The sequence below is a fragment of the Vanellus vanellus genome, assembly GCF_965231255.1.
Source record: "Vanellus vanellus genome assembly, chromosome: Z".
Classification (NCBI taxonomy): domain Eukaryota; kingdom Metazoa; phylum Chordata; class Aves; order Charadriiformes; family Charadriidae; genus Vanellus; species Vanellus vanellus.
This window is the reverse complement of record NC_138908.1, coordinates 71,217,748-71,245,676: the sequence shown is the minus strand read 5'-3', so window position 1 is coordinate 71,245,676 and position 27,929 is coordinate 71,217,748. Positions and strand designations below refer to the sequence as shown.

The window sequence follows — 27,929 nt, the reverse complement described above, 5'->3', positions numbered from 1 at the left end:
ATACAGGCAAGTGAGACGCAACTGTCAGCTTTTATTCACCTCAAGCACAGGGCTCCTGCCACTTTTGCTATTCATAAAAAAAGAGTGCCACACCATGTCAAGGAAAATATGCATCGTACCATTTATATTACCGTATATATTGTACCGTTTGATAGCTTTGGACGTGGATGATTACCAAATGCACCCACCAGTTTTAAGCCCTGAACTCACCGGTGGTAAAATCATTTTGTTTTAACTATCTGCCTCTTCCAAAACACTTAGAAATATCTATCAAATGTATTAAAACTGCAAGAAAAGTGTGGCTCCTTTTTTCTCTTTTAAAATCGGTTATAGCTGTAGACATCAATATCACAGTTTTGAACAGAAATACTTTGCACTGTTTTGAGAAAGTAAATGTTAGGCTAAGTTTACAGCCTTGAGGAAAAAAAAATAAGTTCTGCTACAAGGACAAAAATGTGATTTTTTATCAGAGGCTCTTTCATACAAGTTGGAAAACAGCTGTACTGCACTGGGAAACAAAACATGATAGATGTTTGAATAAAGATGAGTGGGAAGCACAAAGGTCCGGTCTGGATGTGACCCAGAAACTGACTTGCACTGACCCAATATTTTGGTTCAGCTAACCACAGATTTGGGGGTGCAGAGGGTGGTATTTTGGCTTTGGCGGGTGGGGGGTGTGGGAGGGGGGAAGCTGTTGGTTTGGACTTGGATTTTTTAACACTATCACCGCACCCACGTTCCTGCAGAGACACGAGGGGACCCTTTTTCTGGAAGAGCGTTTCGGGCCCCGTTGCTGCCTAAGGAAACATAAACACCTGTGCCCCGCAAACTGCGGGCGCCACAGGTTTCGGTGCCCACGGTCTCCCACCCCACTCCCATCCCGGCGTGTCCCCCCCGTGGGTGTCCCCACCCCCTGTCGGGAGGGGAGGCTGTCCCGGCCCCCAGCCCCCTCCCACCCGCCGCCGGGGCCGGAGCGGCGGTTCGCAAGGGGTTAATGCTGTGAGCACCGACACGTTGAGGGGGAGTAGCCGGGACCGAGCAGCAAAAACATCATAGCACATTCCTGGGTAGTCCTCAGCTGCCAGCATCTGATTAAAACCATATCTCTCGCTGTGAGTGGCTAACTAATCTGAAGGCGAGAGTACAACCGAATATTTAACCGGGCCCACCGGCTGCCGTCGCTGGATCATGCACGGAGCGGCACGGATTTAGCCCGTAAGTAGCTTTGCGAGCGGACTTCGGCTTCTTGCAAAGCCTACGGTGGGGGGGGGAGGGGGGGGGGGTGGGAGGGTGGAAGGGGCTTGTCACCATGGGGAGGGCGTGCTTTTCCCTTAGGACGTGACGGTCGGTGGCTGCGGGGGGCGGTGGGGGCGAAGGAAGATGGGGCGCCGGGGGGAGAGGGTACGCCGCGGCCGCGGCTCAGCCTGACTCGGCCGCTCGCATCTCCCCGCAGCCGTGGGGGGGGGAAGGAAAAGGCGCCGGTGCGAGCTGCGCTTCGCCGCCGAGGTAGCGGCCCCGGCCCCGGCCCCGCGGAGAGGGCTCTCGGCCGCGCCGCGGGGGCGCCCGGCGGCGGGGAGCGCGTCCCGGCTGAGACGGGGCAGCAGCCGCCTGCGTCCTGCTGCCGGCTCGGGCAGGGCCGGCGCCCCGGGGACGCCTGAGCGCAAAGCGAAATAAATGTGCATTTTTCATTTTTTTTTGCGTGTGGAGAGGAGGGAATTAAGACGGGGGGGAAGGTGTGTGAATTATATAAATACTAAGTTTCACATAAATAACTGATGTGGAAGAATCTCTCCAGCAGCAGAGAGGAGGAACGGGTTAGGATGCTGGGAAGCAGAGGTGGGTTTTTGTTATGTTTATTTGGATGGAGCATCCTTGCTAGGCACCCCTCTGTCCACTGGTGCATCTCAGGATGCTAATGTGTCTGAGGTAAATGGGTATAGTTAAAGGTGTCCAGGATCTACTGGAATGAGGCTTCTAACTTGTCAGAGAAATTGCCTTCTCAGCTGGTGAGATGCTTAAAATCTAATGATCATCATATGATGACACTTAGGTTGGAGTAGTGCCTGTGCTCTGAGCAGTAAGATAAATGCAGGTGTAGCCAATACAGCCGGACTTCTCCGTAGCAGAGCTTCTACCCCTCAGATACCCTGAGGCTGTTTAATTGAGCACCTACCCTACTAGGGAAGCATGCAAAGCTACTGGTAAGGTAGGATTAATTTTTAATTTTTTGGGGGGTGGGGAGAATTGTTTTAATCTTCTCTTAATGAAGGCAGTTAGCCTTAAAATGCTACATTTTTCTCCTCGGAAGTCTTCTGTAACTTTCATAAACAAATCTGCCTGAAACGGAGCAAATCTGAGAGCATGTAGGTTTAGAATAGCCTGTTGTATGCTAAGGAATGGGCATAAGTATGCTTAGGGATGGGAACACCTGTGTAGATAGGCAAAATAGAGGTGTGGATTCAATTGGACAAAAGTAATTGTGAAGCTACACATTCTAGCTGGCTATGAAGACTTACCAGGCACTGGTAAATTGAAAATACATCCTTGGGTCTGATAGTGACCTGTTAGGCAGTTGTAACGCTAGCGGGTCTTCAGACCAGCTTCCATCAGGACCTTCCAAGAGGTGGGGGAGGCAGTAGGTGGCTAATTAGAGAGGTGAATAAGAATCTGAAGAAAATCTTTCCCACTGAGGAGGGAGATTGTCTGAGGGAGTCATCCATCACGTCTGTTCAAAGAATCACTGCAGTTGCATCCAGCGCAATGGTTCTTGAGGCATAATCAGGTTTCCAAAATTCTCTGGATGGTCTGAGGACTTGGTCAAGGCTAAAGCAGAAATTTCTATTAATAGTAATTCACCAGAGTTTGCATTTGGAGGAGGAGAACCAAGTGGGAGAAATGCTAAGGAGGCTGAGTGCTAAATGAATGTCAGGTGAACCATCAGAACGGAGGGTTAACTAGCAAACTTCATTACTTGGAGTATAGGAAGGCTCAGGGTAAAGTGGAATTAATACCAGGTGTTCCAAGTCTCAAATAGAGATGGCTCTTCTGAGCAGAATCTAATGGTCTTGTGTGCCTGTCACTGCAGACAGGTGACTGGGAGAATGGTGAGCACTACTCTGATAGTCCTGTGACTTATGATACTTCTCATCTCTTGTGCTCTTACTTCAAAAAAAGCTATTGGCTGAGCACCAGAGGTTGTGCTCAGCACTATCAGTTGGAAGGATGGGCCAAATGCCAAACATTTTGTAAGTTTCCTTTTGTCAAGGTAGAGATAGTTATCCATTCTACCATGTGCCTTCTGCTGTGTTTCTAAGTATCTCTCTACATCTGCAGCACACGACCCACTTTCTCACTGAGCAGAGTGTTGCTTGTCAAAGTGCCTGCATAACCCTATCATTGGACACCGCAGACCAGTAGCTGCTTCTTGCTTAAGGCCTTTACTTCACAAGCAGATACGGAAAGAAGCACTCTAAACAGGTGAATGTAATATATGCAAAGGGTGGCGAAAAGAGCTCTTAGATTTTTGTCTCTGTGGGAAAGCAAATAAACGTGCTCGGTGTCAAGGAAGGAGGAATCGAGGGCTGATGCCAGGATAGGATGTTTAGGATAAAAACCATAGCTTGAGATATGATGTAAACAAAAGTGCATAATGTGCTGTAGTCATTGAGTACTGTTGCCAAACCTACAGATTTTTCTTTCCTATTGGTGTTCATCTCTCCTGGTGAACTTTATACTGCTAGGATGTTTCTGTGACCTGCTAGGCTAACCCAGTTCTTGAATGTTTGTGGACTTTATTCAGCAAGGCTAGCAATACATGAGCGCTACAGGATCATGAATTTGCTTGGACAATGGAGCAGTAAATTCCACATCCAGAGAAAGCCAGCTTGTTCTCGAAACAGTACTGATGGTGCAGATCCTGCTTGCTGGCTAGATTCTGTCAAAAAAAAAGACGAAGAGATGGCATGAAGGTAACTTGTAGTCTGCAAGGATTTTGGAGAAAAATCTAGATCTTGCATGTAAACTAAGGGATTATTAGTAGAATCAAGAATCTATTTCCTGAGTAGGAAAGGAGGAATGCTAAGAGGTCTTAATGAGCTTCTGCTGTGAAACACAACCAAGCGTAAGCCACTACTCCCCTGCCTCGGCATGGACTCTGCAGAAATACAAATGTGGGTTGTGTTGGAAGGATCAAATAGAATCAGGTGTCTAAGTACCATAACTGACAAAACAAACTGACTTTAGAAACCTGGTTTTGAGGCTGTATCTGGGTTCAAGGGTCTTGGGGTTATAAAGAAGCTGGATGAAGCATAGTGGCAGACCTAGTCAATAAACAAGAGGTACCAGTTTTAGCAGGATTAGCTTGTTTATACAAGCTGGGCAGCTGAGCGCTGAACAAAGCGTCTTCTTCCATCTAACTCGTCAGCCCTGCTTGATTGGGGCATACACCATTCCAGTTTTCCCCCTTCTGAAAGGATGTGCCTTGCATATGCTATGGAGTGTTGAGGATGAAGTGTCTCAGCTGAAAAGTCCTGCAGACCGTTACTCCCAGCCATCCGTGGGGTTTTCTGTTTTCAGAAGCTTCTAATAAAGTTTCATAGCTGGTGCATGTCACCTTAAATCTCAAAGCTCAGACATTACAGAGCCAGTTAGGGACAGGCTATTGGCCTTGGAGCTGAATTCCCTGCTGCTCTGTCAGTTCATGTTGCATCCTTAAGCAATAAGATGAGAGGTGAAATACTTGATGAGGATTGTCTGTTGAACAGAACAAGTAGGTCTGATGGACAGGATAACAGACCTTTACCTTGGCAGTCAGGAGGCTTCACGACAATGTTGCTAGGATCTAGCTCCTCCAGCAGAGTCTAATCAACTCGTAATGCTGTTCTGCTACACAACAGCAGGTCTCCTGCTATTAAGAACTCCCAAACATCTGCCATGTGGCTAAAACACCTATGCATGATACTTTCTTCCTAGGAAGGGATGAAGCAAATTGGGAACACTAAGGATGTAGAGTTAATATTGCAACCTGTGTGTCTACCTTTTGTGCTCTTTCAGAACAGGGTTATTTGTGCTTTTAGGGGGGGCTGCACTATATGAGTAAGAACTAGTTTTGCAGTAGCTTGAATAACAGATCTGGCTGTAAACAGCAGCTAACCTGGCTGATGGAGCTTAAACTCTAGAGCGGGATTGAAGGCTGACACTTGTCCTTGCATGCCTGTGATGGATGGGGGCATCCCCATAATATGATATCAAGACCATCACAGAGGTGGAACATTAGACAGCCTGGTCAGGATTACTTTAGAGTCTGGATTTAGGAGCAGTAATATAAACTTGCTTTAATGTACCTCACAAACGTGTAATTACAATTACCAATAGGGAAACACTGTACAGAATAGTCATCTATGAAATTTTACTAGTTGTGTAGTAGGACAGCTACTGAAGGAGCTGCAGCATAGCTCTGAAAATCCTGTTTAATCCTTTTTTTACCTCTGGTATAGAACTTTCTGTACCACCTTCTTAGGTTTGTGCCTTGTTTAGTTATTCATTGCCTTTCTTGCTGTATATGCAAGGGAGAGCTGGGGCCCTTGGTAATGACTAATCTTGAAGGCAAGAGTAGCCCTTGTATTAAGCAGTACGCTTCACAATACCTGAGGACGGAAACTGCTATGGAAGGGGCTGCCCTCATAAGGTGCAAACAGAATTTTCATCGGTCTTCTAGTAACACATCGTGAACATAACTTGCATCTGTTACAAGAGACTGTATGGAGTGACTTGTGACAATGACTGCTACAACAGTTTATGTAAAGGGGCTAGGTGGAGGGTTTTTCATTCCAGCAGTATTTGAATGTTTAAGGACAGGGTTTTGGCTGTTCGTGGGATCATAAGGCTGGGTAAGCAAACTGCAGTACTTGACACTATGGCCACTACATGGTTTTGGGTTGGGTGAACACCAGAATAATATAGCAAAATCCTGTTGCTTATACAGATAAACTTGTGAACAGGTATAGAACACTTACAGTTCGGCATAGGCTATACAGAACACATGCAATCTCTCTCAGTGCAGCTTGCACACACACAAACTGTAAAGAGGGATAACACTGCCAGCACTGGACAGTTAACAGCATGCAGCTGAAATAACCTCTGATAACAGCTTCAATATGTGTCAAGTTCCTGCACTGAGCAAGGGGGTGAAAAGCATGGTTATTGGCAAGAGTCCTTTGCTGTACTAACTAGCAAGAAGATCAGAAACAGTCCGTCTAGGCAGGAGGGTGTTAGGAGTACAGTTGGAAATGAAGCGTTTGAGCTGTTGTCTAGCTCAAATGAGTTTGCATCTGAGTAAACACTATCTGCCTTGATTAACGACTGCTTTGCTTCCAGGTTGTTTGGTATATCCAGTGATTCTCAACAAGTAATATTGACAGAAGATCAATCGGTATGCACTGCAGAAACATTGCCTTGGATCCCTCATCCTTTGAGGAGGCAGGTGATGCTTTCCTGAGCAATAACTGGAACAGACAACTGAGCTCTGGCTCAGGGGCCACTGATTTATGAGGCTTCAGCACTGGAAACTGGAGAGAGTGGTATAGAGGAGTGGCCCCTTAGCATGCTGCAAAGCATGCTGTCTTTCTGGAAGACTGATATGAAGAAACATCTCTTAGATAACCTAAGTATATAATCTAATAATAGGCCTGTGTTACCAACCAAATAGCTGTCTATCAAGAAAGAGCATACTGGGATATTTGTCAATCTCTTTCGAAAATAAGAATCTGGAATTCAGATGCTGGTATTGCTAGTACTAAGAGTGAAAGGGTTTCTTAATCTCAGAAGTGAGCTAATAGGTTGGAATGCTAAATGCTGAACAGATGTTGGAAAGGCTGCTACCAAGACTTGTTGCAAGATGCTGCGTTATTCCTTGAACAACTCATAATTTGAGATGGACTAGCTAGGTGTCTGGACACTACCATTGGACACTGAAGTTCCTGGCTGAAGAATAACTCTATCAGACAGACTACAACAGTGGTGGTTCTCTTCAGCTTGAAATGAAGTCTTCAGGGAACCAGATAGCACTAGCTCATGAAAAGCATTTCACTTTCTTCCTTTAAAGTAAGCAGAGGGCAATACTTGTTAGTCAGGTGCAGCTTGTTTAAACTGGTCATGACTTCTCCTGAGCCCCCTGTTCTAATATTCCTGCAACAGCTGTATTTATTCCCATGACAAGTGGAAGAAAAATCCAAAATAGAGCTAGTGTGGTAGCTGGGTTGAGAAGTGACTAACCTCATCAGAAATCATGTGCTCAAAAATATAGTACAATTTCAAAAAGTACTGGTCCAATTGCACCATGTGAACAGAGTAACCTGTTCAGTTCCAGCTGCTAACTAAGTGATGTTCACTTGGCTGCAATTCAAGTGAGCAGAAAACACTTTTGGGAACTTAGTTTGAATTTCTATGTTCTTGCTCAAAACCAAACAGCTCAGAGGAGACTGATGCACTGATACGATGAGAACAGGCTGTTCTGTTCAACTGATGAAATAGCAGTTGGCAAACTGACTGAAATGGTAAGATGTCTGGGTAATTTCACAGGCATGATCCTGCACCAGCAATGGTACATGCCAACATCTGTAGCTGACATGACTAATTAGAGTACTAAGATCTTTATCTGCTTTGCAGTTGGTACTGGGGGAAGGGAGCAGCATGAAGGAGGTATTCCCTGATGTGTCCATTGCCACACTTTTATCCCACTAAGCAGACAAGTGTCACCCTTCCCTCTTTCTCATTACTGGTTTTGTATGATCAAGACAGCTGGATGATGTGCCATATCCTGCAATATGTAAGTACAGTTGTACTTTATTCCTAAAGGCTGTTCCTGTTGACAGAGGAAGACCTTGGCGTAAGGCTGCTCAATACCTCAGCAAAGTATTGATTAATCTCTCAGGTGAGAGGGCAGAACATCAAACAGGGCTTAAAGCAAGTTGCACCAAAGAAGTTCCCTAAAGTAAAATACTGTTAATCTGGAAATATTCTGGCCAACAGGCCAAGTGCCTGGCTTAACTGAGGCCATGATACCAAGCAAATGATCTCTTAACCACAAATCATGTTTCCAACTACCTACAGCCTAAACAAGACAGTTAAACAGGCTTTTTGAACTTAGGCTGAAAACACTGGCCTTGTTTTCCCTGCTGTAAAGGAATCCCAGGAGAAACAGTGGTGGGAGCATCGCTAATCTAGACCTTACTGACTGAGGGAATGACGGGTAGCTTCACTTGTCAGGCAAGGCAGGTCAACATCCTTTTCTGTTGTCTCTCTTTACAAGACTAACCGCAGGGACTTGGGTTAGACTTAGCAGTATAAGAGCCTGTATTCAGACATCTTTCTAGCAAGTGATGCTGCTCTTGCATTCCAGACATGGCATAAACTGGAGGGGAACATTTCCCAAGCATGAACTCCCTGCCACCACTTGTCTTCAAGCAGGTACTTGTTATTTATAGGTGTGAACAATACATATCAGGGTTAACCTACCTGTAGGTAAGGTTAGTAGTATCTTTTATGTGCATTAGTCACTGGCTATGCTACTTCCTAACAGGCTAATTTGGTTGGTTTAACAGAGGAAATAAACTAATGGTAGTGCCTGCATCAGAACAAGCAGCTGGAATTTTCCATCTAAAACATAGTAATCTTGTGCCATGTTACAGAAGGTTTATTCGACTTGAACTCTTGGACGCTGTCAGATGCTAGAGCAATGGGTGTTCTAGTAATGAAACAAAATACTTAAGATGATATTTTATTTGACTCCTCAGCATGAATGACCCCGTTTAAAAGGCAAAAGTCTGAATGGCACATTCATGTGTTTCTGATTTATTAATGCATGCCTAGTGTTTCTCAGGGCTACTTAGGGCACTACCATTGCAGCAGGAACTAGGCAGAAAGTGTGACAGTCAGTTATGTATATAGGGATTTGTTAAGATGCAAATGTAAGTCAGTCATACAGAGGCTTACAGAAATGCACTGTTATACTTCGAATGTGGGTAGAATGCTGCTAGCCAAGGTAGTCCATTATTAGTAAATGTGTCTGGCTTTACAGCTCTGACTCTTGCTAGTCATTGTATGTATTGCTGTTAGCTTTTAGTCTCATTTCCTCAGCCTGCAAGACTTAAGTCTTGAATTCACTCAAGGTGACAACTTGTTTGCCAGCCTTTTGAAAACAGCTCTTCTGTCAAGAACTTGATGGCTAGAGATATTTCTAAGGATACATTGTGCAGGTCCTGACACAACCTGCTAACCAGAAGAACTTGACGAACTCATCAAGAAGGCACGGGTGAGGGAACAACCTGCCTTGGAAGCACGTTCAGCACTTGAACTATTGCTGTGTTTCCGGTTACTACTTCATCCTAACAGGCTATATTGCACCTGGCAGTAAAAGCTTCTCTTGTCCTCTCTTGGCCTCTCGGATTCTAATTTGAGGTTAATATTTACATGCAATAACTCTTTAAGCTGAATCATGTACTTGCAGTATCAAGGGACAAAGAAGCAGCACAGGCTGTGAAAAGGACAAAGTATTAGACTGCTGAGCAGATGTTTAGTTTATCTGCCTTGCCTCTGACTTTGTCAGTGCCCCTAACCTCTCCTCACACAAGCTTTCATCAACATTGAGGCAATTATCTTTGTCTGCTGAGGGGAAGAAGCCTGTCTGTTGGGTAAGGATTATTGTCCAGTCTTTAAATCCCATGACAGGCTACAGCCATAATGAAGATTCTCAATCCCCTGCGCACAGGACAAAAATACAGTCATTAAGGGTAGCTACCATGTTGCCACCCCTTGCTCAAATAAGGGATAATTGTGAAAGTGTCTCTTAAGGGAAACTAAATGTTGCTCAACAAAATTGTTTGGCATGTGCTTCAGGTCTTGCTAAGAAACAGGTATTTCAAGGATGACTTGTCACTACCAACAGCTCTCCTTGTAGGGAGTACAGAGAAGACACCAAGAGTATGGTATGCCCGGAGTCTTAAGACTGACTTTCCCAGGGCAGATGTGTGGAAATCATATATAATGCTTGACCGGAGAGTTGCCTGACTTGAGGCAGTAGGTAACAGCTCATATTTCAAGACCTATGTGTTGAGGGCCTGAAATTGCCTTTCCCGAAGGAGTGATCAGTACCCTCTGTTCACAGTATAATCCCTATAGAAAAGGAAGAAGATACTATTAGTGGTCTCTTAAGTAGCCCTTTCTGGAATAAACTGAAAAGTGGATGACCAAAACGTGTGTACTTACTGATATAGGCAAGAGTTTGGGGCACTTCTCCCAAGGTAGCAACATCCATGAATCTGCACTCTAAGACTTCTGAAATAGTGCATTTAGCATAGTAGTTAAAATGGGCTATACAGTTGCATAGTGGGTAACTAAGCTGTGGCAATAGATATAGACTTATCTACATAAAGAAGATTCAACAGGCATCACTTAAGTCTGCTGACATAGTTGCTGTGGGAATGATCTTGTTCTTCACTATGTCAGTATAACTGAAGGCATGACTGTCCTTGCATAAAAGCACATGCATCTCTAACCCTGCCGCACTGCTGGCTGGCTCTTTTCAGATGAACTTGGAATCTAGTAACAGAACAGTTCTAGTCTCTTGTTGCCTTACTTCTGCAGGATAAGTAAATACTAAGGGACCAAGTACCTTAAAAGGAAGCCTCTAAGCAAGTGCAAGAACCACAAATCCTAAGATATGATTCTCAAAAAATTGAGTTCTCCTAAGGTCTGATAAATAATTGTCATGTACTGTGAACTCCCACCATGTGAGGTGAGCTGTGCCAGTCCTCAGATAGGAGAGTATGTCCTGTAAACTGGCTAGAAAGCCCTCACTAACCTTCCCAAATAGCATTGCTAACACTGAGAATGAGTTTTTCCACAGTAACAAAGGGGGTATATGCAAGGGTTCAGCCAGACTTGTGTGTATCCCTGCCCATTGTCCTCCGCCTTGGGGGTTTTGTGTTCTCTGGCTCCACACAAATAAGTGGTCTGGCCTCCATAGGATGGAGGCAGTTGGCAATAATGGAGGGATGACTAGAGTTTAAAGATGGCAAATGCCCATCTGGATTTCTACCACTTTACAGTTGCCAAAGTAAGGTCTTGCTTGTGCATATTTGCTCCTCCCTAGGTTATTTGCTTGTTATTGCCTCTTAACTTTGCTTCAGAATGAGATACTTACTGTGGTTGTATAACACCGGAGCCGGGTGTAGCTCTGCCAATTAAACTGGGGAAGCAGAATCATGGACAGGCAGGACTCAGTGCCTTGAGGCTGTTATTTCTTCTTTCCAGCATGGAGCTGGCTAGAATGTGCTAAAGCTGTGACTCAGCTCCTAGAGAGCACTTCTTAGGTCTGTTTTCTCCAGGCCTCTTCTTTCTGTTCTCTGAACAGTAACCTTCCAGATGAGGGTGGGTTGCTAACTAACAGTTCAACCTTAACTCTTTCTTTCCTTCCTCTCTGTGTCTGAAGGACTTCATAAATCTGGGGAGAGGTTCATTACATTGAAGTCTAAAGATTATCTCCATTCAAAACTATACCATCAGGCAAGCTAGTTTAGTTTTAGAGTAGAACTCGGTTACCTTCATTTTACCTGCTTAATGTGGAGGGGTTGTTTTTTTTGTTTGTAGTTTGTTTTTGTGTTGTGTGTTTGGTGTTTTTTGTTTTGTTTTTGTTTTTCCAATGGGCACACTCCTCCTTAGTACTGGTGCAAGTAGCCTGCAAAGTCCCTGTTGGCTGTAATAGTTTCACTCTAGCTTCTTTGTCAAAATGGGCACACAAGCCAGTCTTCTAGTGATAGCACTTGCTAAGTAACCATGGCTTGCTATATCAACTCTTCCTCTAAGATCTGTTTCTACTCAGAATCACTTGAAATTTTCACAGCAACACCTTTGTTCCCATGCATCAAGTGCTCCCTAGCTGTGGCCAGATAATTTCCTTAGAGAGAACAGGTATAGCTGCCAGATACTTTTCTCACGTGAGCACTTTTATCTCTGATTTTCTTGAACAATGCTAAATGCAACCCACAAACCATCTAGTAAGCAGCTAGATCTAACTTTGCTTATATTAACAGCTAGTTCCCTAAAAGCCTCCCTCCAGGCTAAATGGAGATGGAACTGACATTCTCTCTTGAAGACCTAGGAATTTGTGTTCTTCCTAGGTTAAGGATCAGTTAAGCATTGATGTCCGTTACTCTGTTAGTGGCAAGCTGGATGAGTCAGTCTGTAGCTATTGACTTAGTGATGAATTGAGGGAAGGCAGGAGTGAGAGCGAAACCCTGAAAGTAACTTCCAAGTAATGGATAAAGCATTAGCTCTAAGGCAAATGAGGAATAGGGTATTGAGAATTGCAAACTTGTAATGCTAGAGGATATGCAATGCTTCAGCACTTGTATCTGGGTACCTAGTACGTCTCAAACGGTATGCTGGGTGAAAGGGGTGGCTTGGTCTGTGGCTGCTTGCCTGGATATAGGGGAAATTACTAGTAGAGGGTATCCTAGCTACCTCGTCTCAATGATCCCTTGGCTTCATTTGTCACCCTAAAATTCAAGGGACTAACTGAAGCCCCTGCAGTTACCCAGACAGAAGATTTGTAGAACAGTTTCTGTAACAGATGTGAATGTCCAGTTCTTTCTGGCTGGGTATAGATGATCTTCAGACCTCCATAAAGACAATATAAGTCTCTCTATTTGGTAAGTGTAAATCAATGCTTCAGCTGTGTAGGAACAAATATGGTGACTGCAGACTGTTTTTTCTCATGTATCTTGTATCTCAGAAGCAAAAGGGTCTCATGGCATAGAGTTAAGGTGTACTAGTCCATATTTTCTGTTAACTTGCAGGATTTTTTTTGAAAAGTGTAAGGTTACTTGGTTACTGTTAAGAGTGTGGGGTTTTGTTTTGTTGTATTTTCCCAGAATAGTCTGTCTGCATCCTAAGGAGTTTATTTGCTTTTACCTGTTGAGCGCTATAACCTCAGACTTCCGCTAGTTATAGAAACCTGAATAAGATCTGGTGGCTTCTTTTTGGTGTTCTGGTCTCATCTTCATGGGTGTTTGGAACAGATCACGGCAAATGTTTCTTGCCTTCTCCCCTATCCTACTACAAAGATGCAGCTGGCTGTGCTGAAAGAGAATACAGCAAAATACCTGAGGTTCTATAAATAGCTTTAAAGGGTAAAAAGCTAAAGGTTAACAGATTAAAACAGGGTGATGCAAGTACAGCCTGTGGATGTAGGTCAGTGTGATCTACTGATTAGGTATTACTGAGGTGAGGGTTCATCACCTAGCGGCTATAACTTGGTGCTGTCTATAGCCTGAGATGAACAGACACTGAGTCAGGCTTCCTATATGATCACTACAAAAATTTTCAGTCATTAGTGGGCTTTAGTGTTTAGAAGAACAAAACAGGACTAACAGGTCTAATAAGAATATTTCTTCCTCAAGGTAAAATATTATTTCTGCCTACTTATTGTTATTTGAATTTTTAAAACCTACAGCAAGCATAGCTGACCACCATCTCACCATGTCTACTGAAGCTGAAACTACTACTATCAACAGCCAGCCTGAGCAACAGGCTCCACCAAAAGCACAACCTTCAAAGAAGGAAAAAAAGAAAGGTAAGAAAAGCTTCTCTTGAACACCCCCTCCAGTCAGTGCCCTTAATCATTTGCATTTTCTTAAAACTAAGATCATTCACAGCAGAGTTAAAATAACTCTCAGATTTCAAGCTGACTGGAAGAGTGAGTAAAAAAAGCTAATAAAATAAATCTAACCAGAGGCAGGCGTTTGTCTTGAAAGGTTTTTACTAGCTTCAAGTTCTAAAGCTCTTGGTTTCACTTGTTAATGACTCGTTTGCTAAACCTGACAAGTCTCCAAAAGTCCAGAGAAGTGAAAGCTTCCTGAGGAGGTGACCAGACTCAGGACCATCCTGGTAGCTGTCGTTCTGAACCTGAACTCACTTCCTCCCTTCCCTCCAGAGGGAGTGACGTGCTTGACACAGTTACAGATTCTAGTCCAGAAAAGCTAGAAGAATCATTTCATGAGAATTATTGTAGTTCAGGTAATAGAATTTTTTGATGGATTAGGTCATGTAAATATAATTACCTCATACAGAAATACACACCTAGGTACATGCTGGGAGTATGTTTAGCATGCAAAGAAAACCAAGCAGTTCTAAAGTAGGGAGAACAGCAGAGATAGCAAGTATAGCTAAAATCCCAAGTGGCTACAGGGATGGGGTACCAGGACTTGTTGTAGAAATGATGGTGCTGATAGAAAGTTCTAGCACAGGAACTATGAGATTCTTGAACATCAAGAAGAGATCTGACTACACCAGAACTAAGGGCTAACATCTGAAAGGCTCATTGAACATCCTGTATGGCCATGGAAAGTACCATTTCTGCTTGGTGTTTTTGCTTAGCGCTTACATGTGCTTGGTTGTTGCTGATAAATATTTTAGCCTTTTATGTGGCAAACAATTGTTCTGAAGTCCCTAAATATTAAGCACTGGGCTCTGCTCTTTGAACTGAGGCCAGATTCTGCAAGAGCACTGTGACCTTAAAGGATTGACTATCTTGCAGTGCACACAGTACTGGAACGACTAAGGGTTGTTAGTCAGCTATATTCAAGGGACAGTTTTAATATGGACTTAAATGGTATATTTTTTAAAAAAAATCTCAAAGCCATGACATAGACGTTTCTCTTAAAAAAAAACAAAACAAAAAAAAAAAACAAAAAAAAAAAAACCAAACCAAAAAAAAAACCCTGCCAACATTTTTCTCTGTCTCCAGGGCCAGAAAAGACAGATGAATCTCTCTTGATCAGATTCAAAGGTGATGGTGTAAGATACAAAGCTAAACTGATTGGCATTGATGATGTCCCAGAGGCAAGAGGAGATAAAATGAGTCAGGATTCAATGATGAAGCTGAAGGTAAGGGCTTGAGTTGGCATGTAATGAACAACTTCTGGGTAGCCTTCAGAAAGCAGAACAAGGGTCACTTTGGCACAGCTTCAACTACTGTTTAATGGTAACAGTAATAACAGCACTATCCCAGATGGCTGTTACTTCTAAAGCTGTAACCCCTTGCACTAAGGACAGTGTTTCTCTAACAGTGTGGGAATGCTCCTTTGGGTTTCTTGTAGGCATCCAGTATGGATGCTAATAGTATGAACTTGATCACAAACAGTGAGCTTGGGGTTTGGATGGGGAGGGGAGAACTCTGTGCAATTTAACACTGAATTCAAATACAAGTTGGCATCCTATGGTAATAGTGACCCCAAGGGATTTAGATAAGCCAAATAAATGAGACCGTGCAGCAACAAAGATGCTTACTTCTGGTGTGCAGACACTCATATAGCTTCAATCAGGCCAGGAAAGCTGGTAAAGAAGCTACTACTGCAGCAGTTTTGTGAACGAAGATAAAGCTTTGAAGTTCCAAAACATTTACAGAGGCAACGCAATCTAGTTGTGACATATCACTTCAAACGTAGTCAGGCATATGTTGCAAGAGGAATGCTGCTTTGAATGTACAGTTGCATAGGAATAACTAGATTAGCACTAGTACAGTCACAGCCACAGGCTTATGAGGAATGTAAGGAAACAAGTTAAAGCTCAGTCTAACAGAAATCTCATCAATACTTTTGATATTCACCCTCTTCAGGGAATGGCAGTGGCAGCCCGTTCCCAGGGTCAACACAAACAGAAGATCTGGGTGAATATCTCCCTCTCTGGTATCAAGATAATAGATGAGAAAACTGGGGTAAGACACGACTTATTCTCTTAATGTAATTCTTAAAGCAAGTGAGGCATTTGGAAGTTAGTAAGTAGATTCCTTAATGGCATCGTGCCCCTCCTTCCACATATAAAAACTGGCTTGTGAAATGGGTTGTAATGCCATAGCCTCCTGCCAGAAAGATAGCTACATCCTGTTGCGGTTAGTCAAAGGCTGATAAATCTGAGTCTTGAACTGAAGCCTTCTAACAGTCTCAATTATTCTAACTACAGAGAAGAGCAGCTATTATGTCTCCAGCAATTTAAACAATAATGGGTTGTTTGGTTGTTGTTTTTTTTTTGGCAATTCTAGGTCATAGAGCATGAGCATCCTGTAAATAAAATCTCCTTTATTGCTCGGGATGTAACAGACAATCGTGCCTTTGGCTATATTTGTGGAGGAGAAGGCCAGCACCAATTTTTTGCCATAAAAACAGCACAACAGGTATGGATCGGACACCCTTTTCCACTTGCTATGAGTCATGGTATTGTATAAACTTTACACATGTGATAAGGGTCTAGCGTTTTGCTGGTAGTCCTATAAGGTAGCACAGATGGATAGGTTCTTATCCTAGAGGAGGGCAGTAGGAATTCACTGTACCATCAATGGCTTTTATCTTGTTCAGCTTCTCTGTAGTCCAGAATAAAAACACTCAAGTAACCTTGCCCACTGTGGTTAACCTTGCTTAACATGTCCATGCACCATGGAAGTCATGAGTGAGATGAACAGAGCCATTATCATGGACTTTCCTGTAGAGTGTCCTGTTATTGTCAGTGAGAATGACTTGAGTCAAACTGCCAGAGCTTCACTTGGAATTAACAGAAATGATGTTAGAACTCCACTAGTCTAGTTGTCATGATGTTTTGTCTTGTGCAGCAGTGAAAACAGACTTGCCCAATTGCTATAGTTGTTTCTGGGGACAGTGAATGGCAGGTCTGGTCCTCCTAGAGTTACTTCTGGGAGGGATTCTGATCCTTCTGTGATGTTTCCCCATGCAGAAATCCTGTAAGCAGGGTTCATCTCTGAAGAGACTATGTACATAAGCAGTGTTAGAAACAAGCTAATTGGAATTATTGCTGAGTATTATGCAGCTTCCTAAATGACTTGAACTTGAGTTAGATATTTATTTATTAGCTTGTCATTATAATGCCTTTATAATAGTCACTATAACGACTAGATGAGCCAAGACTTCAAAGCTAGTAACTTCTTCATACACAACCCTGCCTGCCCTCCTGGAGAATCTGTGGGCAGATTCAGACCCACTGCAGGTGGGACTGAGGGGCTCCTTGTTGGAGCATGTTACTACTCTAGTAACAGCTGTAACACGCTCTCCTAAGCCTGTTTTATTAGTTTATCAGAGTCCTGTGTGTGTTGGCTTCACTGGAATTGTAGATTAAGTACAAAATCCTCTGTGTGTGCTCTGGAGTGAAGTCTGTTCTCTCAGAGCTTTTCACCACGGGGTGCCGCTTGCCAGCCTATAAACTTAGCCAAGCTGTAGACAACTCTTGGCCTGCTGATAGTTGTTTTTAACACAAACTTGTCTAGCTGAGAAGTAAGGGCTTCTGCAGCTCTGGACTGTTGCAGCTATAGTGCATGTCAAAGTTGATAACTCTCGCCTGTCTGAAACCCTTGATTAGGAGAGGTTGATGCTCAGATGCAAAACAGTGAGATCTGTTCAACAGATTCTCTGCTTAAGACAAAGATAGTGGCTGAACACAGGGACCCGTCCTACTATAGACACTGACACAGCTGCTATATGCCTCAAGCAAAAGTTCCTAATCAGTAGAACTGAACCTGCCACCACCTCAGCAACCACTCAAATATTCCTGTTAAAGGGTGTGTAGGGAGTGCAATGCCTTTCTAATTCACACTAAATTTTCAACTCGACACAGATACCACTTAAAGCTGGTGTCTGCTCTGCACATTTGGAGTGATGATAATCTTACATTATGCTTGCCTCACTGCTTTACTATTTGCATCTGGCTTAAAATAAATGTAGTGTTAGCTACAGGAGCTTTCTTCAGGTTCAGTGTTGGAGTTGGTAGAAAACAGACAGATGCAAAATGTTTTTCCTCTCGTGAGACTACCAGAGAGCTAGCATAAACTTTGCACTTTTGAGGAAGTATCATTAGGACTTGCCAGGCACTTATGAAATGCTGCACTAAAAGCTTTTTAGCAAAAAACATTGCAGGCTTAGCACAAATATAGCCACTTTCCCTGGGGAGTTAACAACGGTTCCAAGAGGGTTTTGCCCCATTACCCTTGGATTCTGCGTAAGCTCTCTTGTGTGGAAACTAGACAGCCCTTTAAACTCTTGATTTTCTTGTTATCTCAACCTTACTGTTGCACCATTTAAGAAAGTTTGGCTTGCTGCTCCCTGGACTTCTACTGAAGCAAGCTGTGAAGCAGTACATAGCATAAAAATCTACATTCTTTTTCAGGCTGAGCCTCTAGTTATTGATCTTAAGGACCTTTTCCAACTAATATATAATATGAAGAAGAAGGAAGAAGACTCCAAGAAAAAGGTGAGTAAAACTATAGAAACTACATCAGTCTGCACAGAAATAAAGCTCGCTTCACCTTTGGCTTGGATCTTGGGCTCTTGTAAGACTTGATACTGAGGTCTGTCTAAATCCAGGATTACTTGAAGCAATTTGTTGCTAGTTGTATTAGCAGTTTGATTACTTCCTAGATCTGGTAAGCTCTCCAAAGTGAGAGGCTTTGGATATTCTACATGATGTCTAGGTACTAAAAGCCTTGTTTCCTTCTTTAGAGTGAAGAAGCAAGTAAGACTGAGGTAAGTCACTCCAGCTGAGCCTCACTTGATTAGGTATGCTGCTGCAACACAACTAGCTTTGACTTTCTTTACACTGTCAGCATTACAGAGGCAATGTCAGATCCCCAGTTACATTGAAATGGGAGTAAAATGGGCCTACAGAACTAATACTGAGCAGTGATCTCCCTCATACTTACTCCTTCCATCACTTGCTCTTTGAAGCCTGCAAGTCCCTAGCTTAAGGCAAGTTTTGATATTCCAATTATTGTTGACACTGTTATCCATCTATTACAGAATGGCAATGAAACACTACCTGCTGATCAAGCTGACAAAACAAAACTGGTAGGTTAAATTTTGGAACTTTATGCTGATGTTATTAAGGAGTTCATAACTGACTGTCCCCACATTGTGTGGCAATATTTATAGGTATGTTTACAGTAGATCTGCATAGTGCTTGATTCTTACTCTTATAAGAATTCTAACAGATACCAATTCTTTCAATATTTCTCACTTCAAGGGAGCTGACCAGATGGACTTGTTTGGGGATATGTCAACACCTCCTGATATAAGCAGTCCCACAGTAAGTAGAATCTAGCTTAGCTGTCATGATTCTTGCTTTGATACCAAACTTAGTCTTAGTAATAAGATCTGGGGTTTTTGTTAGTTCTGGTTTCACTGAGCCATCTGTCAAGCTATCATTGGTGTACTAAGGCTATAATAGGATCTGCTTGCTAACTAGAGTAGCTAATGTCATTCTTATCCAGCAGAGTTCACTTGAGACTGCGCGACAGAAATAATCCTGTATTTTTAGTCATAGAATGGTTTGGATTGTAAAGGACCTCAAAGATCATTTAGTTCCAACCTCCCCACCATGGGTAGGGACACCTCCCACTAGACCAGGTTGCTCAAAGCCCCATCCAACCTGGCCTTGAACACTTCCAGGGATGGGGCATCCACAGCTTCCCTGGGCAACCTCTTCCAGTGTCTCGCCACCCTCACAGTAAAGAATTTCTTCCTAGTATCTCATCTAAATCTACCCTCTTTCCATTTAAAACCATTACCCCTTGTCCTATGACTACACTCCCTGATGAAGAGTCCCTCCCCATCTTTCCTGTAAGCCCTGTAGGTACCAGAAGGCTGCTACAAGGTGTCCCTGGAGCCTTTTCTTCTCTTTATGCTAAACAATCCCAACTCTCTCAGCCTGCCCTCGTAAGAGAGGTGCTCCAGCCCTCTGATCATCTTCAAGGCCCTCCTCTGGACCTGCTCAAGCAGGTCCATGTCTTTCTTATGCTGGAGGCACCAGAGCTGAACACAGTACTCCAGAGTGGGGTCTCATGAGGGCAGAGTTGTGGTTTAACCCCAGATGGCAACTAGAACCACATAGCCACTTGCTTACGCTCACTCTTTTGCCTGTCGCCCCCCCCCCCCCCCCCCCGAAGGGTGGAGGGGTAAAAGGGAAAAAGAAGGAGGGACAGCTTAATAGAAACAAGAACAGAAAAGGAAAAACGATAACAGTAATAATCACATGGGTCTTTTTTACTGTCTGGTGAATTGGCACTGTCCGGAGCAGTGATTGTGGATTCCTGCCCCCTAGCTAACCCGCATTCATATACTGAGCATGACATCTATGGTATGGAATATTTCATTGGCCATTCCACCGTTCTGTCTGTTCTTCTATGGAAAGCTGAACAAAGTCCTTAAATAGTGTAAATATCACTTAGCAACAACTAAAAACAATAGGTACTGGCATTCCTTTCACAGCAATTACTAGAAAAAAAATTAACTCTTTCCCAGTTGAAACCAGGACAGGAGTAGAGGGGGAGAATCACCTTGCTGGACCTGCTGGCCACACTTCTTTGGATGCAGCCCAAGATGCAGTTGGCTTTACGGGCTGTGAGTGCACATGGCGAGCTGATATTCAGCTTTCAATCCACCAACACCCCCAAGTGCTTAGCTACAGGGCTGCTTTCAGTCCACTTATTGCTTAGCCTGTATCCATGTTTGGGATTGCCCTGACCCAGGTGCAGGACCTTACACTTGGCCTTGCTGAACTTCCTAAGGTTTTCATGGGCCCCTCTCTAGTCAGATGTCTTAAAAATATGTACTAGCAGTATATGCCTCTGCTGCTATGAGAGCTATTGCAGAAACTCTGCTAAAGACCTTCACAGCTGAAGCTCATTTAATGGAGAAGTGAATCCTTAAGTAAGTCTTCCAGAGTGGACTCCTGGCCGTTCTGGATGAGTAGCCCTAGCTCAAGATGTGTGCATGAACCATGTCATAGCTCAGTCTGACCCCAAAAATCCTACTGGTTTATTCTGGCACTGTAAGCCACCATCAGCCATGATACAATTGGTGCTGTCAATCCAGTTAGTGACCAAGTCTTACCATCCAACTGCCTGCTTGTTGGAGAGTTGGCATGTTAACATCTTCTACTGGCAAATAGCTCTCTAATCTTACTGTGAAGCTGAGACTGCAACTTGAAATCACATGAAGGATGTGTGATTTCACAACTTGTCAAAACAAAGGACTGGAACTCAAACAGGGGTTCTTGACTCAAGTGAAAGCCTAGGTGTAATTCATGCTTAACTATTCTACAGTCTCTAGGCTATAGAACAAACATCTGATATTTAAATAAGGGATCTAAACAGTTGCTTTTAACATTGAGTTTCTAAAACTAAGTAGCTGTGATTTGACCGCAGCCAGCAGTGCTTGCCTTAATTACTTATAAGATGAAGTTTTAGTGCAACTTCACTGTTGACATTTAATAGTTATTTGTATAATGCATTGGATACTAGAATCTCTCCTTTTGCAGCTGTTTGCCTTGAACTTGTGTACTATGCAGCAAGTCCTACGTAAAACTAACTCTATTTTTCTTTCTGAACAAATAGGAAGCTAAAGAGATTCTGTTAGTGGATCTAAATTCTGAAATTGAGACCAAACAGACTTTTACAAAAGAGGATCTCTTCTTGAATGGCATCACAACCTCTCTTCCACAACCAAAGCCACAGCCACCCTTCTTGCCTGAGATTTCTTTCTCTACCAATCTCAGCTTCTTTCCTACGCCTAATCCAGACCCTTTCAGTGATGATCCTTTCACACAGCCAGACAAATCTGCACCGACTTCATTAGATTCTCTAAAATCTGCTGATCAGAAGAAGGAAACTCCAAGTACCTTGACACCAGCGGGTAATGGTGCTTCAAATGGGGATATCGACTACTTTGGTAAACAGTTTGACCAGATTTCTAATAGAACTGGCAAACAAGAAGCACTGTCAAGCCAGTGGCCACTTGAGAGTAAGTTGCCTGCAGCAGGAACTCCAAATGGGGTACCAGAGAGAGAACAGAATGGCTTAATTAAAGCCCCATCAAACCTGTTTGTGGAAGGTCCTTCCAGAGGAGTATCTCTGCAGAATGGAGCAAAGCTGGATTCTGAATGTAATATCCAGCTTATGTCACATGAGTCTATAACAATTAGCCCACCACCACAAAGTACCAAGCCAGGAAGAGGAAGGAGGTCTGTCAAGGTGAACCATGTTCAAGTAATTAAGTGATATGCATGCTTTTACTTATAGAAGCTGGGTGAAAGAAGCTTTTCTTTCTTTATACCGTGTAACTGGCTAAACAGCTTCACAACACACCTGCTTCTCTTCTACTTGCTGTGCTTGCTCTAACCTCTCTGCGGCCATGGTACATTCTAACATTTCTGAATGCTTCATAGTAGCTATGGTCACTAAATTATATGCTCTCTTCTTTAATGCTGCCATACTTCTGTAAAGGTCTGGTAAGTATGCTGCTACATATATCGACACTTGATATAATGCCAGACCTGTTGTGATAGCTGTATGCCCATCAGCCTGTGGTTTCATAATAAGGAGGTACTGGTACTAGTTTACAGAAACCTGTGTAGCTTCTCAGTACCTGCCTACTGAGGGCAATCTCAACGACTTCCCTGACTAGACATGGTGGGTCAGCTGCATTTGTCTTGCACTCAAATGATTCTGACCATGCCACAACTGCAGGGGTCACTGCAGACTGAGCAGGAATATTTAGAGGGGTGGAGGGCAGAGAGAAGTTCATTATGATAGCAAATAATTCAGTTACTTTAAGTCTTATTCTTCTGCTGTTGACTTGTGTGGCATTAAGTAAGGATAATATATAGTAGTCACATCTCAGTAGGCCTGAACAAAAAGGTGAGGTTTGAAACGCTCATACTTGGTCTCTAAAGGATACATCACAGCTCCCTGCTCTGCTCTAGCTGAAATAAAAGCTTGTAGTTTTGGAGTAGGGAGTCTTGATCATACCAGCACGTGTTCTGCCATGCCATCTCACAGAGTTGTTTTTTTTCTTTCTAGACTGCATCAAATGACTTATTTAGCTCAGACTTCTTTGTGCCAGCTACAGAGTGCCTTAGCTTGACCTCAGTGGCACAGACAGGACCTGTGCCAGCTAGTCGACTGGATCTCTTCAAAACAAGCCCTACCACAGCACCTCCATTGGCTCGTCTAGGTTCGTTCACAAAGTGAAGGTCTTTGTCCAGTCTAAGATATCTGCTAACACTAAAACTAAATTTTTCCTTTACTTCATGCCCTTTAATTTGTGTGCTGTCTGCCCTATACGACTTCAGTTCTGTGAATGGAGGCCTAAACTCTGCATCCTTAACTGGAGCAGGGTTTTTTTCCTTAAAATTTGATGGCAGGTTGCTGCTTTGGGTGCACAAGGTTCAAGTGACCCAAGCACAATTTGGGGGCTAGGGTAACACTGCTGCAGAGTCTTAATAACCATTTACACAGAAGTAACTATGGCAAACAAATCCATCACTTCTGTGCTAGGACTGTGTTCCTCCTCATGTTATATCAACCTCAATTCCAGGACTGAAATGGAGCAAAGTAAAAAAAAAAAAAAAAAAAAGTTAACCCCTTTCTACCCTTCCCCTCAAATTACTTGATTTTTAAGTGTAAATCAACAGATTTCTGCAAACAGTACGCAAAAAGTTTTACTGGTGCCCTCAGTGGAATTAATATACTCTTGCTTGAGGTCTTCAGATCACTGAAGTGCTGTGTAACAACAATCTTCCCCCAGGTGGCTTGCCAGTAAATCAATCACCATGGAATACACAGACAACTGCCTTCACTCAGGCTGCATCAGTCTTTCCTGGGTCTATGATGTCTGCTCAGCCTACAGGATTTAATCAAGCCTTTGGTACTCATGCAGTGCCAAGCTGGAACCAGCCTGCATCTTTTGGTCCAGCAGCCCCTCAGTCCTCTGGTCTCTGGGCACAGCCAACACAAGTTTCATCTAGTCCTTGGGCACAGCCATCCAGTGCTGGAAATCCCTTCCAGAGTAGTGTGTTCTCATCTTCAACGCTACCTGCTCAGACGCTATCTATACTGCCCTCCGTGTCAACAGCAACTAGCCCACCTCAGCCACCACCTAGAACTGCACCTCAGAAGGAGCTATCCAAGAAAGAGAGTGATGCTTTTGTTGCTCTGGATCCGCTTGGTGATAAAGAGATGAAGGATGTCAAGGAAATGTTCAAAGACTTCCAGCTGACAAAGCTACCTGCAGTACCAGCAAGGAGAGGAGAGCAGCAAAGCCTTTCAGGTGCTTCTGGAGCTTTCAGCAATTATTTTAGTAGTAAAGTAGGCATTCCTCAAGATAGTACAGATCATGATGACACAGAAGCTAGCAAGCTGTCTGCTAAAATGACTGTAAAAAAAATTTTTTTTTTTTTCTTCTGCCAGGATAGCTGCTCAGGGATTGGGATGGCTGATCAGTGATCTTTTTTGATAGAACTAAAAATTATATTTAATGGTTACTGAAACAGAGGTTTGAAGGACTGTCTCCCCTACTGATGTTACAGAATTGATCAATGTCAGTGGCCAAACACTGACACCTAGTGCCTAAACTACTTGACTAGAAGGAGGTAAACTAGGTCTGTCCAATGTCAGAAGTCCCATCTAGCTTAAGGGTAGTGAGGGACAAGTACGAGAAAATTGTGAGGTCACTCAAAGCAACTTCTGTGTGGATTTTTGTTGTGTATCTAATTAAGTGAGCTTTCATGTTGCTATACAGGCAGACCTGAGTACTTGCTACTGCTATAATCACTTAACAGCTTTATGTTCTTTTCCTTAGAACCACCGAAGCCTCTTCCCCGACAAAGTACGCTGCCCGCTGATGGCCTGTTTGAAAATCAAGCTAAAACAGACCTTTTCAGTGCCTCATCTGTAAGTAGGGGGGGGGGGGGGGGACACACGACCACAAAAAAGAGAAAAAACAAAACAGAAACCAAGCAAAACATCCCAACCTTTCTTCTTAACAGGGGTGCTTGTGTTTGAGCACTGACTTGGTTCTGGCTCTAGAGGCCGTGGAACAAAACTTCTTGCATGTCTGAGCCAAATATTTAAACTAACAGAGGGCATTTGTTGCAAGAAGGTTAACAAAGTATGATTCCGTTTGGCTGGGGTCCATAACCAGTTCCCCAGGCTGCAAGCCCTAGAAGGAAGTTCTTCATTATTGGGAGCTTCCACAAAAGACTGTGAAAACAATATAGCTGCAGAAGTCTTCCATTTTGGTTATATTTGCCTTTCTGTGGAGTAGACTGAGCAGTGTGGACTGCCCAGCTCTCTTCCTGAACAAACGGCAGGCTCCCATGTTCAGTACCCCCTCAGGGAGGAAGTGGCTTAACCACATCACTCCATTTGGGACACAGCACTTGAAGCCCTGGGTAGAAACTCTGGATCGGGTCCAGAAGGCTGACATAAGACATCTAGCACTCGGCTAAAACAGATCTCATCATGACTACGCTGGCTCAGCTCCAAATAAGTGTGTAGTAAGCACACGTGGCTTTCTCTGAAAGATACCTTGCCTCAGACTAGGAAGACTAGTAACATGGCTTTAGTGCCCTTTTCTTATGTTAAAGCAGTGCAGTTAATGTGTATTTAGCAGGGACTCTGCAGTATTCTTTCCAGAAGGTCTTTGGAACAGGAACTAGCTGATACAGCCACGCAGAGTGAACCTGGTGAAACCTGGAAATCCACTAACAGCCTATAATCTCTCTCTTTCCTTAGAAGGAATCTCAAAAACCACCTTCTGATCTCTTTGGTGATTCTTTTGGCAACCCATTTGCATAGATCAGGTAAGTCTTCCACTAATCAAAAAAAAAAAACCTACTTAATTCTCTGAAATTGATTCAGAAAACCTTTTGGTAAAGCGTTGGCTAAAAACTACACTACCTTAACTGGAATGGTCCTCTGAAGTATGGCAAACAGTCCCTAGAAGAATAGTTCTGCTAAAGTACTTCTGCTCAGACTTGTACATAGCTGCATTCCGGCTAAGCCTAGGCAGCTTGACTTTCTTAGACAAAAAATGTATGCTTCCATGGACTTAAGTCTTGAGGCCACAATAGGTCTAGATTTCCCTTCCTTGAGGAAAGTTAATGAGTAAATACGTACTGCAAAATTCAAAGGGGCTGACTAAATTCAGATATCTCTTTAGGGGAGTGTTAGCACACAGTGCCCCATACAGCTTTCTGTAGTTTAATCCCCTAAATAATTGTGGGTTTGTACTCCAGATGAATTTGAGTAGAAACAGAATAATGACTGTTATGAGAGCTTTTGTTACTACAAACTAATGTAACTCAAACTTTCACACCATTGACTAAAGAATACAAACTGTCAAGCTAGCAAATCTAGGCCTCTGTCACACCTCTGAGTCTTCCCCTGAAATACTCTCTGGCTTCTAACAGAAGACAAGTGTTGCTATTTATTGCTTTAGTTTTGTTCTTGGTGTCTCTAAGCTAGTTTAAGCAATAAAACTATAACTTTTAGCCGTCCTAACCCTAAGTCCTCTTCATCGTACTAGGCACAACCAGAAAAGGACAAATGGAATAACTGGACTTCTTCTCAACGTGACTTTTCTACATGTTTCATTTTGCTGTCTGCCACTCTTGCTGCCATTCCATGATGTCTGTAATCTAAAATATGTCCAGGTGGATTGAAACACGAACCCTCAAAGAACATGCTGTGAAGAAGATAATTCAGGGCAAAGAAATGGAGAGCTGGACTCCTGCTGGAGACCCAAATTCAAATTGGTGGATGTTTACTTTACTTTAGTTCTTTGCAATTTTCCACAGAAGAGCTTAGCAAAACTAAGTCATGTATCTTGTAAACATGGCCACCATAATCCCTCTTTCTGTAGCACTTCTGTCCTAAAATACAGGAACTGAATGTACCTGGGGAAGAAGTGTTGCCTTGACATAAGGGAAATGAATTAGTAGCTAAGTCTCCACACCTTAAACAACTAGGTCAGTTGCCTGTTAACACAACAGCAGCCAGTTGTAAAGTGAAGTGCACTCTACTTAATTCTAATTGGTGACTGGATGTATGACTTGGTCTCTGAGCCACAAATATGCAAACACTATGGTGGAGGAGAAAACATCAATACTTGTCTATTTAACTAATGGTAAAAGTATCATTCTGCCATGACTATGTAATAAAGGGACTAACTGTGGGGTCTGTAACAGAACTGCCGGAGTCCTGAGCACTAGAGGCCTACACTGTAGGGTCAGATAAGCTGGAACACCTGTTGCAGAACATTGAGGTAGTCATAGACACTAACTGTTGTCTTGGTGCTAATATGGCTTTTTTCAGGGAGGAAAAACTACTAGGATTACTTCTCTATTAAGGTGACTTGGCAGACAAATGGAATGAGCAGATAGGCTTCTTGCATATATCTCAGTGAACATCCCTGATGTTGCTCAGTTTGAGTTGTCACATGGTGTAGAGTGGCATGTGTCCAGTATGTTAAAGACAATCATGGTTTCACTCCATGCCTAGATTCCTTGTGAACAGATGCACCACCTCTGTACCATTATTGTGAGGTAGTCCTCCATCTCTTGAAAACCATGACTTTTCTAGAGAACCTCTTTACTAACAGATCCTTAAATCAGTTGGTTATAACTGACTGTAACAGCTGCATTCTTGGCCAGTGGTGATGGCTAATGTGTCAGAGGTTTTTATGTTAATACTAAATGTAAACTTGAGACAGTATTGTTAAATCAAATGCCTAAGCAGTTGCTGAACTGGAGAGCTAAGAAAGTCAACTTGAATACACCCTTAGTATTCAATTCAGCCAGTCATGCAATTAGTCTTGTATATAAACCTCTCTTGCACTTTCTGTAATGCAAAAAAAAAAAAAAAAAAAAGCTATGAATTTAAGGATTTGTCTCAAACTGGAAATGTAGAAACTTATGGATGTTACACTGTTATATAAAACTGTAGTATCTCAAGTGATGTTACCTAATGACATTAAACAAAGCAACTCTTCATACCAAATGAACATCCGTGTGCCTGTTGATTCTGTCCTCCATAA

The 27,929-nt window shown here is 43.0% G+C and overlaps 1 protein-coding gene across 1 annotated transcript; it reads left to right on the top strand.

The window, feature by feature from the left end:
* The first annotated feature begins 1,207 nt into the window (after nucleotides 1-1,207).
* On the top strand, nucleotides 1,208-27,929 carry DAB2 (DAB adaptor protein 2). The gene is made up of 15 exons (XM_082497844.1): nucleotides 1,208-1,215; nucleotides 13,511-13,630; nucleotides 14,804-14,943; nucleotides 15,674-15,772; nucleotides 16,097-16,228; nucleotides 18,226-18,309; nucleotides 18,558-18,581; nucleotides 18,855-18,902; nucleotides 19,078-19,140; nucleotides 21,449-22,084; nucleotides 22,913-23,066; nucleotides 23,640-24,161; nucleotides 24,693-24,784; nucleotides 25,628-25,695; nucleotides 26,421-27,929. The coding sequence occupies exons 2-14, from the start codon at nucleotides 13,537-13,539 to the stop codon at nucleotides 25,688-25,690; spliced, it is 2,151 nt and encodes a 716-aa protein (XP_082353970.1). The 5' UTR covers nucleotides 1,208-1,215; nucleotides 13,511-13,536; the 3' UTR covers nucleotides 25,691-25,695; nucleotides 26,421-27,929.

Coding starts and splice junctions, on each gene's coding strand:
- DAB2 (XM_082497844.1), top strand. CDS start 13,537: ATGTCTACTGAAGCTGAAACTACTACTATCAACAGCCAGCCTGAGCAA. Junction 16,229..18,225: donor CCATAAAAACAGCACAACAG/GTATGGATCGGA, acceptor ATTCTTTTTCAG/GCTGAGCCTCTAGTTATTGA. Junction 19,141..21,448: donor CTGATATAAGCAGTCCCACA/GTAAGTAGAATC, acceptor CTGAACAAATAG/GAAGCTAAAGAGATTCTGTT.